The sequence below is a fragment of the Gamsiella multidivaricata genome (genome assembly GCF_025024155.1).
Source record: "Gamsiella multidivaricata strain RSA 2152 chromosome Unknown BC939scaffold_128, whole genome shotgun sequence".
NCBI lineage: Eukaryota > Fungi > Mortierellomycota > Mortierellomycetes > Mortierellales > Mortierellaceae > Gamsiella > Gamsiella multidivaricata.
In genome coordinates, this window is record NW_026251836.1 from 47,510 (window position 1) to 60,011 (window position 12,502).

Here is a 12,502-nt window from a genome sequence, read left to right on the forward strand (position 1 = left end):
GAACGATTAACCTTCCGGGATTCAACTCCTTCACCTACCTACCCTCCTTCTACCGCCCCGTCCTCCAGCTCACTCCCTCCTCCCCCTCCTTCTCTCCCTCCCTCTTTTCTTACGGTCTCTTCCCGACAAACTCATGACGTGCAGGGCCAGCAGCGACCGCGCGATTGAATCTGCACCGTACACCTAAACAGACCGCACACCACTGCAGCAGCAACACTAAAAGGGTCCTAGGAGAACCTATTTGGGCAGACGACTTCAACAGTCAACCGACCTACCATCCATCAGCAAACATACACCAACTTGTCTGATCCGCCATGGCTTTTCGATTCCAGTGGCCTTATTTCTCGGATGAGTTCATCCAGGAAGCCAAGACTATGCTCACCAACGCCCTCAACAAGGGCAACAAACCAGCCGTCATTGTCGACCATATCACTGTCAAAGAACTGGACATGGGCACCCTGGTAGGCGGGACGTACACACATCCAGCTTTTTTTAACGCTCTACCTCGACAGCCGATAATGGACATGCGGATTAAAATATCCTTTTTATATGCCCTTGCTTACTAGCCGCCAGAGCTGGAGATGCTGGAGATGGGGGAATTATCGATGGAGCGCTTCCGTGGCATCTTCAAGCTGACCTACAACGGAGATGCCCACATTGTATTGCAGACAAAAGTTCAGGTACACTCTTCGCCCACTGCTCTTAGGAAAGATGGAGTCTAGGGATTCATAGCCTAACTCTTATCTCCTGATGGGAATGCGACAAATAGGCCAATCCCATGAACGTCAAGAAAACCGACAACCCCTCGTATACCCGTCGTGGCATCTTGGCAGCAGACCAGCCCCTTGTTGTACCCATGCTTCTCAGGATTAGCGATTTCAAGTTGCGCGGCATCATCGTGTTAGTTGTGGACCAGATCAAAGGCATCACCCTCGTCTTCAAAAATGATCCGCTGGAATCGGTACTTGTCAGCTCAACATTTGATAGTATCACCCCCATCCAACGCTTTCTTCAGTCAGAAATCGAAAAGCAGCTTCGGAATCTGTTCCAGGAGGATTTACCAACGGCCATTCACAATCTCTCGCAGCAATTTACCAAGAAGCCTGAGGCAGCATCGAGGCAGCATTCACAGGATGATGTCCATGTACGACCTGGCCACTATGACGGCGGATTGGGGACACCAATGGTCTCCCAGAATCCTTCCAGGCGCTCCTCAATGCAACCTGGCGCGAAGAAGATACCCGGCAGAACCAATTCAGAGCCAGACTTGAGCGCTGGTGCACACTATAATGCAGAGGGACTAAAATCCGTGAGGAAGCCAGCCTCGGCTACCGTGCGGTCAGAATCTCCTGATACTGAATCCCGGCGCGATCCACATACGGAATATCCTGGAGATGCGCAACGAGATCTGTTAGAAGAATCGCTCAGTCATCAGGCCAATAGTCTCGCCAAGGACCGTGGGTCGAGAGCCGGCAGCAGGAGGCCGTCTGTAATGTCGGATCGATATGAACATTCCGGGACCTCAACATTCTCGACACTGGAACGGATATCAATGCGCGACGCTTCCATTCTACCATCCCTTGGAGTTGCAGAGTCAACCCATCTCGCCAATCAGTTCGCCAACTTGATTCACAGCAACCAAACAATATCACCATATGCTCAAGATATGCAGCATTTCACCTTCAGGTCTGTTCCTCCAAAGAGACCGGCATCTGCGCAGTATTTTGGACTCCATGGAGGCTACCAAACACAATCTCCGGGGAGTAAGAGTGGACCCAATAGCGTGAATGGATCTGAAGCATCAAAGGATGGTCTGGGACATCTCAGGAACAACGGTACAGGACAAACGCGTGGTAACGCACAGTATAAAAACGAGGTCAGCGGGTATGGACAGAGTTTTCCACGGACATCACATCGTCGTTTGCAAGGACGTGTGGGCGTCAGGAGGTACGCGATGCAATTGGGAGCCGGTGGTGGACCCCGAGAGTTGAGTGATTATGATTCGGACGAATACAACGATGTGGATGAGGCGCTTTCGGAAAGCGAGTACGTGTACGTTGAGAAGTTATCACGGTCATCAGTAGACATGGATCGTCCGGAAGCGAAGGACCCGCAGGACTATATCGGACACTCATACTCAGGCAAGGGCAAACCGACTCCATCGACCCAAGCATCTTTGTCGGCTTCCTTCCAAACAACCGACGGTCATTTAAGCTCATCGACGTCATCACCAGTGTCTCGTCCTCAATTGAACCGACGGCGTTCATCCAATCAACAAGGCCCCTACTACTCATCCAGTGGGTCCAACGCCATGCCAGGAGGCTTTTCATCAAGAGTTGATACAAGGACATGGGCCTCATCTAGCCGTCAGAATGCAGCGGAGGGCAATGCAAGGATCGAAACGCGGTCTGTGCCTTCGAGACAGATGTTATCGCCCGATGCAGCGCTCAATCGGAAAAATGCAGAAATGCAGTTGAATAGTAAGCAGCAGCCACCTCCCTCTCTCGAGGGACAGTATCCACAGCATCAACACGGTAGCCATGCTCCCAAGGCGTCGTCAGCAACATCGACGACGGCGACAGCAAGGACATTCAGCAGTACTCAGCGCCACAGCCAACAATCTCCGAGATTGCCCCCGCCCGGCGCTCTGAAGCGCGACAAACGTAATTCGTCGATTTTGAGTTCGCGGAGGGTCAGTTCTGTAGGCATCGGTCTGGGCGTATTGAGCAAGGAAGGCGATAAGAAGGATGGCTCCTCAAAGACTTTGCACTCGCAACAGGGACCATCTGAAACACATCCTACGAGGCCATCTTTATACAAATCCAGGCCGTTCACAGCGCACCCTGAATGGCTTGGACCGGACAGTTAACTTCGGGCCAGCGCAAAAATAAAAATATAAACTCTTTTTGGGCGAAGCAACTTGTCCTCCTCACGTCATTTGAGCGGGATACCCAAATCCTATTGGTCATTCAGTGGTTGAAATCCAAAAAAAATATTACCCATGATATATCTTTTTTTTTTTTTTCAATTCTCCCTGTTTACTACCATGCCTAAGCATCCCCTATCGAATAAAAGGGTCCTATCGCCAGGTCTCACGAGGCGAGGGCGCCTCCAGGGAAGATCCCAAAGATGCACAACCTGTCCCTCCAAACTGTCCCCAGTGTCATCAAAAAATGAGAAAGAGATGGCACTGTTCTTTCCAATAGACCACATGGAAGGAAACTCAAACTTGGGCCTCTTGCTGTTAATATCATACTCAATCGATTCAAGAGTAATAATAACAATACCCTCCAAGATGCTGTTCAAGATGCACCCCAAGCACGTCAGTAAACAGACTGTCCGACGCACGGTCCACGAGCATGGAATCCTCAGTCGAGTTGATGTTGAAAAGCCAAGGCTTGGGTCCAAGGCATGTGGGAAGCACACTTGTTATTTGCTGAAAAAAAAATATAAAAAAAAAAATCGGACATGGATAGACTGAGAGAGGATCGTGTGGACGGGTGAGGCTTGCTTTTGAGATTAGGCGGCAAGAACATATCTGGAATCCTCAAATGGTGGAAGAGGAAGAGAAGAATCATTTCCCCGAAAAACACCAAGCCTTGACTCCGGAGCGGTGAGTCCGAGATAGTGGTGCGGGCTAGCCATCGCCGGTGATCACGGATCCAAGCTTATGATTGTCAATGGTGACAACAGCAAGGGGTCTGGGCTTCTTTGATACGGTCTACGAGGAGGAGCTCAAAAGGTTCATGTTGGAAATCAAAAGATTCCCATCCGCACGCAAGACAACATTCCTGTTCACAAAAGTACGCGCGTGAATCGATGACAAGAAGCCAACGGCACCCAGACAAATGCTTTAGTTAGATCTGAGTCCGGTAGAAAAACATAAAACACTCTACACAACCCATTAGCAAAAGAGAAGGTGGTAGCCTGCCTCTCTTCAGGGCGGAATAGGATAACCCCTCGCTCGCAAAAAGATGATCTGTCCGCTCCATAAAAAAAGAGGATCAATGATGTGATAGCAGCAGGACGGGGGTAGCAATGTTACTCCAGACTGAGTGAACTGAGTGTTCCCTCCACAATTTGCATATGTCGATGAAAAATGTAGACGATGCTTTGGGTTTAATTATTTTTTTTTGTTGTCGGTATTATTTTTATTTGGGTGGATAAAAAATACAGGCTCTTTCTCAAACCTCCACATTTGCATCAAAATGCGCCAAGTTGAAGAGAGAGGGAAACACCCTTGAACAAATAAATTTTTCCACTGCTATTGTTTACACTTTTTTTTTTTTTTTGCTGTTAGCAGTCATGAAGTGTGCTGCGAGGTGCCTGTTAAAAAGAAGGGCCTTCGTTGCAGTATTCCTCATCACCCACCTTTGTTGCCTCCCTCGAACCCCACAACGCTGCTCTGTTCGGACATAAAGAACACTGCATCAGTTTGTCCTCATTTGCCTTTCCTCATTCGTCCTTACACTCAGACTCCCAACACTACCTACAACAGCACAGAGAAAGGTTCCACCATGGCTCCAGGACGACGAAGCGGAGGCGGTGTTCCCGGCGGTAACAACAACCAGCAACAGCGGAAACCGCAGGTCAACAACCATAGCCGCAAATCTCGCGGTGCTGCAGCTGCAGCTGCAGCTTCATCTACAGGATCTTCCAAAAAGTCGACTATCAAATCGCTGGCCAACGTTTATTCGATCGACGACGAGGAAGAGTCCAAGAGCGCGAGACGCCGCAAGCAGTACTTGGATGAGGTCGATAATTATGAATATAATGTCGATGATATCGAAGACGAGGACGATGAGGAGATCGATTCGGACGAGGCTTTTGACGAGGAGGACGAGGAAAAGTACGAGAACTTTCAGTTCTATGGATCGAAGGATCAGCAGGGAAAGAAGAAGAATAAGAAGCAGAGCCAGACTGACAAGAAGGTACGGATATGGACCCTTTATTATAATTTCAGAGTAACTCCTATCAAGACTTGTTCTGATGACATTGTACGGTTTCACTCATTAGGACAAAGGCAAGGGCAAGCAGTCCGTGTCGGATGACGAGGACATGATGGATCAGGACGAAAGTGAGGACGAAGAGGAAGAGTCTGAAGAGGAGGAGGGTGCAGAGTACATGGACATTTCAGAGATGCTGGATCAGCCCGAGGAGGATGAAGTCCCTCTGCCAAAGAAGGCCAAGGTTCCTGGATTCAACGACTTTGACAGCGAGGAGGAGAATCTTAAATTCGGTGGCGAAAGCGACGATGACGAGGATGATGAGGATGAAGACGACGAGGACGAGGAGATGGAGGAAGACAACCACGACGATGAGACCAAGACCACCAACTTGACCAGCTTCATCGACTCACTCGAGACAAAATCCAGCAAGCGCAAACAAGATGACTCTACGGGCTCTTTTTCGAAAAAGGCACGCAAGGCTCTTCGTGAGAGGACAGAGGCGTACGACGAGTCGGAATATAACCTTCAAGCACACCGCTCCGCGGTCGCACACTCTGCAAATGGTGTCAGCAACAAGAAAAAACTGGACATGCTCGACCTTGTCAATTCACTTCAAGATGAGGCTGGATTCAGCGGTTTGAAGAAGAACATCCAGGCACTGGAGAGTGGTCCCAAGAAGGGAAAGGCTGTTGAGACCCTGGCAGCACCTCTTCCAAAGATCGTTCAGGATCGTTTGAACCGTCAGGCCGCTTACGAGGAAGCCAAGAAGGAGGTCACTAAGTGGTTGCCAATCGTCCAGAAGAACCGTCAAGCAGAGCACCTTGCCTTCCCCATGAACGCACCCCCAGTGGAGGCCCCCTCAAGTTCGACGCTCGCTAGCAAATTCAATGCATCAACAGCGATGGAGAAGGAGATTCAGGAGGTCCTAATCGAGGGTGGTATGCAAGAAAAGAAGCTGATGGAGTTTGAGGAGTTGGCGCTGAACAAGATGACGACGGAGGAGGTGGAGAAGCGACGCGCAGACCTCCGCATGATGCGTGATCTCATGTTTCGCGAAGAACTCCGAGCTAAGCGCGTGTCGAAGATCAAGAGCAAGCTGTACCATAAGATCAAGAAGAGGGAGCGTGAACGTAATGCCCTGACCACCGAGGAGATGAAAGAGCTGGACCCTCAACAAGCACGCGAGGAACATATGCTGCAGGAGCAGAAGCGCGCCCAGGAGCGCATGACCTTGAAGCACAAGAATACGGGCAAGTGGGCCAAGGACCAGCTCAAGCACGGCAACTTTGACCCCGAGTCCCGACAGGCGATCACGGAGCAGATCGAGCGCGGCGAACGACTAAGACGTAAGATTCAGGATGTGGACTCGGATGAAGAGGATTCCGGCGGAGAGAGCGAGTACAGCGATTTCGACGACGATGATATCGAGGGCGTTAAGGCCCGTGCATTCGATGAGCTGGCGCAGGTCGAGGAGCAGCTCGCAAAGGATCAGGATGCAGCTCTGGAGGCTAAGGTCGGCAAGGGTGTGTTTGCGATGAAGTTCATGCAGGATGCTGCTAAGAGGAGCAAGATGCAAGCACAGATTGCTGCTGAAGAGTTCCGTAAGGAGATGATGGAGGAAGATGAGCTGAGGGCACAGTCGAGCGAGGATGAGTGGAAGTCTGTGTCCAAGGGTAGCAAGAAAGCTGCCAAGAAGGCCGCCAAGGAGGCCGAGGCTGGAACTGCTATTGGTACCTCAGGAGGACGAATGGTGTTTGGCAATGCTGATGCCACACCCGTCCAGGGAGATAAGGCCATCATTGCTGCACCTGAAAAGGCGGTCAAAATGAACAGCGCAGGGCAAATTAGCAAGGTGGCACTTTCTGGAGGCCATTCGACTAAGGTTGCAGGACCTGTTAACGTCAAGATTGCAGGATCAAGCCTCAAGTCTACTGCGCAGGATGGCAATGACTCGAATGGGCAGTCTGCAAACCCATGGCTGGAGACGGACAAGCACGGCCAAGGCAAGATTGCTCGCAAGGGAGATAAGGGCATGAAGAAGGACAGCTCGAAGGCAGACAAGTTGCAGGGCAGGCTTAAGAAGCAAAAGGCAGCCGAGGCGGGATCGGATGACGAGGTCCAGATTGATACCAGCTCATACCTGACTCTAAGCAAGGACAACCAGAAGGAGCATGGACTGAACAAGGATTCGGACAGCAGCGACTCTGATGAGAGCGAGGAAGAATCAATGCCATCAGAACCAGTAGCGGCTGCATCGAAAAAGAGCAACAAGAAGGTCACAAAAGCAACTACATCGGCAGTATCGGCAACAGTAGGGTCAGGCGATGAGGACGACTCGGATGCTTCTGAGGCTGAGCCGGTCATGGTGCACGCCAAGACGGCAGCGGCGCTTTCTCAGCGCGATTTGGTGGCTCGTGCATTTGCCAACGACAATGTCGTGTCCGAGTTTGAGAAGGAGAAGATGGAGGTGATGGAGGCCGAGAAGCCTAAGGACGTTGACTTGACACTCCCAGGATGGGTAAGTTACTGTCTCTTGCGGAGCATGAGATACTCTACCTGTGTTAAGTGTGGAGCCCAGAAAACTAACCTCTATCTACTCCGTTGCTCCCAACTTTTATTTTTCTCTCGAATAGGGCTCATGGGGTGGCAAGGGCGCGAAGAAGAAGAAGAACGTTGTGGTGAAAAAGGCCCAGCCCGGCGAGGGTATCGAGGCCAGCAAGCGTAAGGATGCGAAGCTAGCGCATGTAATCATCAACGAGAGGCGGGACAAAAAGGCGGCAGCGTATGCGGTGACAAGGATCCCACATCCTTTCAAGACGTGGGAGCAGTACGAGCAGAGTCTGAGGGCACCAGTGGGCAAGGAATGGAACACGAACTCGACGTTCCAGAAGATGACCCTACCAAGGATCACGACCAAACTGGGCAAGATCATCGATCCTCTTACGGCACCGTTCAAGTAGACATTCGTTTTTGGATACATTATCATTCATCTAAATTTGCATGCACGTCTTTTTTTGCTTCCCTTTTTATCAACTCTTACTGCATCTTTTCCTACATTGCTATCATTATTAAAGTAACCTCACTACTGAATTAGACGAGGCATTGGAGGCATGAACGCTTTTTTTGCAGTCCAGTCCTAAAGGTATGATCATTGCATTGAATAGAGGGATATCAATTCATGACTCCATCCTGCAGGCGGCCTCTTTGGGTTACGGATGGGCGGGTATCGGGCACCCGGTGCTGCCATCGATCTTCAATGCCTTACCCCGAAAATGCTTCAAGAACTTTTTTTGTCGATGGTTGATCTTTGGTCGCTTCCTATCGTTGTTTTCGTTGACACACCTATCCCCAATACACAGTTGCAGCCCGTCCGCGAAGAGCTTTTCTTTCTGGGGTGTGGTATTCGCAGGATTGCTTGGTGTATCAACCATCTCGCCCCTGTTACCCTGCTGGTCCCAGATCTGTAGAGCGCAAAAAAAAGGAAGAAAAAGATAAAGATGAAGAAAAAAAAGAAGACAAGGATTAGTGTATCAAGGCATAGATAATAGGTATGCGAGAGAAGCAAGAGACGATGATCACGGGTGGTAGATGTTCAGTTACCATCTGGTCCCTAAAGACAAGTTCAGTGCATCCCTTGGGCACGGGTCTTTCGATATACCCATCATCCCCATACAACACCAATTCGTCCCACTTTGGCTCCGTCCTTCCTCCCTTCTCATTGCCCCCATGGGGTTTACCACTGCGGTTCTTTGGATCCTTTCCTGGGTCGGTATCGATCCCCAGATTGATGCCTAACAAGTTCCCGAGAAATGTTATCGCGTCCACATCATCCTCAGGCTCCATACCTTGGTCCTGTTGCTGCTGTTGTTGTTGCTGTTGTTGCTGTTGCTCGTCCGAGGGCTTGGGAGTGTCATTGATGAAGTACCTGGTCTTGGTGTAGACAATTCCCTTCCCGACGGGATAGGTTTGCTCATCTGTGGTGGGGATCGCGCCTGCAGTGAACACGTTGTCTGCAGAGATAAGGACTGACTGTGGTGACGAGGAGGAGGGGCCTTGGGCGGACTCGGCCTGGGTGCGGATGAGGAGGGAGAGTGTCATGGTCGTGAGGAGGATCAGCGTTGGAGAGCGCATGGTTGTCTGGGCTTGGATGTGAAAGTGCGTAGAAGAAAAAGAGGAGGAGGAGGAGGAGGAGGAGGAGGAGGGGAAGGTAGGATGGAGCGGGTGTGATATTAAAAGTCAGCGAGAGCGAGAGAAAGAGAGAGGGAGCATGGCCATTAATGTGTTGGATAGCGATGAGTGTGTGGCATGTTTGACGTTCCCCCCAAAAAAGACGCGTTCCAGAGTCAGCCAGAAAAAAAGAAGGAAGAGAGAGCTTTTGACGGGATAGTGAATAGGATGGTGGTTTTCCCCATCATCAAGGGTAACTATCTTCCGCAAGGGCACTAAGATTCCTAATTCCCTGGAACTATTCTGAGCCGTCAAGGTGTACAAATGCATGCATGCACAACAACACAGCCCCCCTCATCTTGCTCCGTCTGACTAAGCTTGGAGGCTCGGTTTTCTGTACCAAAAGAATAGCGCCACAGCTTTCATCCCCTCTACCCACTGCGTCTACCAGTTCATAGTGTTGTGCGGCGCATCAACTCCGGAGAGGAAACCACTCTTGGTGATGTATAACTTTGGACATGATCAAGGCTGTGAGCGTTTACGGCACAGTCGAATGTATCAATCCAGACGGCCCGTCGTTCTGTTGTGGCAAAATCGTAAATCGCAGGAGCCTCGGCCCTCATGAAGCCGCAACCGCGCCTGCCTCGCACCTTTTCCCTGGATGGGTGGATTGCAAGTTCTTTTCTTCCTGAAGTTTTATTACAAACGAATTTGTAGAACATGCTACTTATATAAGATGGATGGGCAATGAAAATAAGAGAACGAAACTGTACATAGGATGTGCGATGCACTCGCATCTTTAAGCGACAATGATGCGCATCGTGTTCGTGTTTCCATATCCCGAGCGGAATCCCTGGATCACAATAACGGGCTCTCCACGCTTCAACAATCCGACCTCGATCGCCTGATCCATACCCCACCGCAGTCTCTTGTCGACATCCTCCTGCCAGTCTGCAACCTTGGGTTCCTTATAAATAAACGGATAGCATCCACGCGACAAATGGATCGCGCGTGCCGTCGACTCCTTACGGGTCACAATGATGATGTTGGCCTTGGGACGGTACTTTGAGACCAGACGGGCAGTGTCTCCCGAGGTCGAGAGAACAACGATGGCCCCAGCGTTCTGCTCGTGTGCGGCAGAGACCGCGGAGGAGGCAACGGTCTCGGTCGTCTCCGTGGGACGCTTCTGGAGCATGCGGAGCTCGTTGAACAGAGGTGGGTAGCAGATCGCTGACTCGGCCAGGATGCAGGTCTCGTCCATGGTGCGAACGGCCTCCAGAGGGTAGGAGCCCTTGGCGGTCTCTCCGGACAACATCACACAGTCAGCTCCGTCCAAGACAGCGTTCGCCACATCCGAAACCTCAGCACGCGTTGGACGGGGGTTGTACTATGGGATATGGAGACAATGGAGAAAAATGATCAGCAACTTGATTCCTGGAGTGGCACACTATGTAACATAAAGAGTGATGAATTGACTTACAGTCATGGACTCCAGCATCTGGGTGGCACAGATAACGGGCTTGCCAGCGAGATTGCACTTGGAGATCATCATTTTCTGGGCAATAAAGACCTGTGCGCATGGAATTTCAATACCCAGATCACCACGGGCGACCATGACACCGTCCGTGACCTCCAAGATCTCGTCAAAGTTCTTGACTCCCTGGTGGTTCTCGATCTTGACAATAATGCGAATATGCTTTCCCTCCTCACCCAGGACCTTACGGATCTCGCGAACATCATCCGCGCGACGGATAAAGGATGCAAAGACGATATCGACATTGTTCTTGACACCAAACAACAAATCTTGCTTGTCCTTCTCCGAAAGAGCCGGCAGATCGACCTCGGTCTTGGGCAGATTCACACCTTTGCGAGAGCACAGCTTGCCATTGTTGATAGCCTCGACCTTGAGGTGATCGTCCTCGACCTCCAGGACCTTGAAGGACAAGACACCGTCGTCAATATAGATAACCTTGCCCGGGACCATGACCTTGGTCAAGTTCTTGTAGTCAAGGTACATGACCTCGCCTGTACAGCTCTCTGCATATTTGCTGTCGGTCGAGAAAATCATCTGGTGACCGGCCGTGATAGGGATCTCAACATCGTCCTTCATCAACCCTGTGCGGATCTCTGGGCCCTTGGTGTCAAGAGCGATACCGACGGGGCGTCCAGGGTGCTCTAATGGTTTGCAATACGATGTAGTTCGGAAATAGTCGTGTTTAGTCGGCTGCGTTTAATGCATGGCTGCAGCATGACGATATGTGAGAACATTTCCGATCCTGTGGCATCCTCTTTCTCGGAACGGAGGATATTGCCAGCATCAACAAATGAGGATGTAGCGTTCGGGCCTCGTTTTGGAAGGTAGTACGCGCAATGCGGGCAATCAAAAGAAACGGGGGGGGGGCTGCAAGACAATGTGAGAGCCAAGATGCACGATGATAATTTATGTGAGAGAGATAAGAGCTGAAATTACAGCCATCTTTGATCCCTCGTCGGACGATCTATGGCAATCCACGCTCAACCCACCAAAACATCTCTGGTGTTTTCCGAGAGAGCCACGCCCATGCACATTCAAGCAAAAAAAAAAAAAAAAAAAAAAAAAAAAGAATAGTGCCCAAGACTGTAAAAGAGATCAGAAGAGATCGATGAAATGCTTACCGAGACAGCTCTGGCGGGTGTTATCGATGACAGACTGGTGATACTCGTATGATCCGTGAGAAAAGTTCTGAAACAGTGACAGGAAAAAAAAAATGAAGATCGCAGTTAGAAAACTCATCGCTTGTCCACGTCTACTGACCCATTGACTAAGTGCCGGTGCTCTGTCAAGGGTCCATGCTATTTCTATTCAATCCCTCCCCCCTTCTTCTCTCTCCCGCCCCCCAGGTCTTCTTATCTCCTTTGGATTCAAACAAAATGAGCTAATTAGACCTTGGTTCTCCACTTTTCAAGCTTCGCGTCAAAGAGCGTTGCAATTGAGCTCCAACGCCGCGGTTACAGATCTTCCAGAGACAATTCTGATGACGAGAAAGGCTTGCTACTCACCATGCGGACAATGTTCATTCCAGCGTCGCGCAACTTGGTGATCATCTCCACAGAGTTGGTCTTGGGGCCTGTTTCGAGCAAAATTGAATAAACTTGTCAGCAAAGGATGATCATGATACAACGATAGAATCATTGCGAAAGTCCCTTTGTCGTCATGAAGGGATCTTACCAATGGTGCAAATGATGGAGGTCTTGCGGGTGTTGCTGGGCTGGAAATCGATATCGAGGGATGAGGTCCACTCGAGGTTGGTCTTGATGCTATCGTCGGACATGGCTGTTGTTTTGAAGTCGAGAGGAAGGGGTTAAAGTATAAAGGCCTTGAAAGGTGAAGGTTGAATGAGGTGAAT

General features: G+C 50.3%; 4 protein-coding genes across 4 annotated transcripts; 2 read left to right on the plus strand and 2 right to left on the minus strand.

Annotated features, from left to right (window-relative positions):
- Window positions 1–314: 314 nt before the first annotated feature.
- On the plus strand, window positions 315–1,129 carry BC939DRAFT_390346 (uncharacterized protein; the record flags this gene model as incomplete). Its single annotated transcript, XM_051551906.1, has 3 exons — window positions 315–461; window positions 567–680; window positions 770–1,129. Coding segments are annotated over 3 exons (621 nt in total), but the record flags the coding sequence as incomplete, so codon positions are not given.
- A 3,388-nt stretch (window positions 1,130–4,517) lies between these two features.
- BC939DRAFT_508371 (Utp14 protein-domain-containing protein) lies at window positions 4,518–7,909 on the plus strand (the record flags this gene model as incomplete). The annotated part of the gene is made up of 3 exons (XM_051560990.1): window positions 4,518–4,931; window positions 5,017–7,467; window positions 7,583–7,909. 3 exons carry the CDS (start codon window positions 4,518–4,520, stop codon window positions 7,907–7,909), a joined length of 3,192 nt encoding a protein of 1,063 aa, XP_051406457.1.
- Window positions 7,910–8,158: 249 nt separating this feature from the next.
- BC939DRAFT_508372 (uncharacterized protein) lies at window positions 8,159–9,080 on the minus strand (the record flags this gene model as incomplete). The annotated part of the gene is made up of 2 exons (XM_051560991.1): window positions 8,159–8,410; window positions 8,550–9,080. 2 exons carry the CDS (start codon window positions 9,078–9,080, stop codon window positions 8,159–8,161), a joined length of 783 nt encoding a protein of 260 aa, XP_051406458.1.
- A 708-nt stretch (window positions 9,081–9,788) lies between these two features.
- Window positions 9,789–12,502, minus strand: BC939DRAFT_469357 (pyruvate kinase). Its single transcript, XM_051558007.1, has 5 exons — window positions 12,325–12,502; window positions 12,156–12,223; window positions 11,772–11,838; window positions 10,597–11,291; window positions 9,789–10,503 (listed from the first exon to the last, which is right to left on the minus strand). The coding sequence occupies exons 1-5, from the start codon at window positions 12,425–12,427 to the stop codon at window positions 9,916–9,918; spliced, it is 1,521 nt and encodes a 506-aa protein (XP_051406459.1). The 5' UTR covers window positions 12,428–12,502; the 3' UTR covers window positions 9,789–9,915.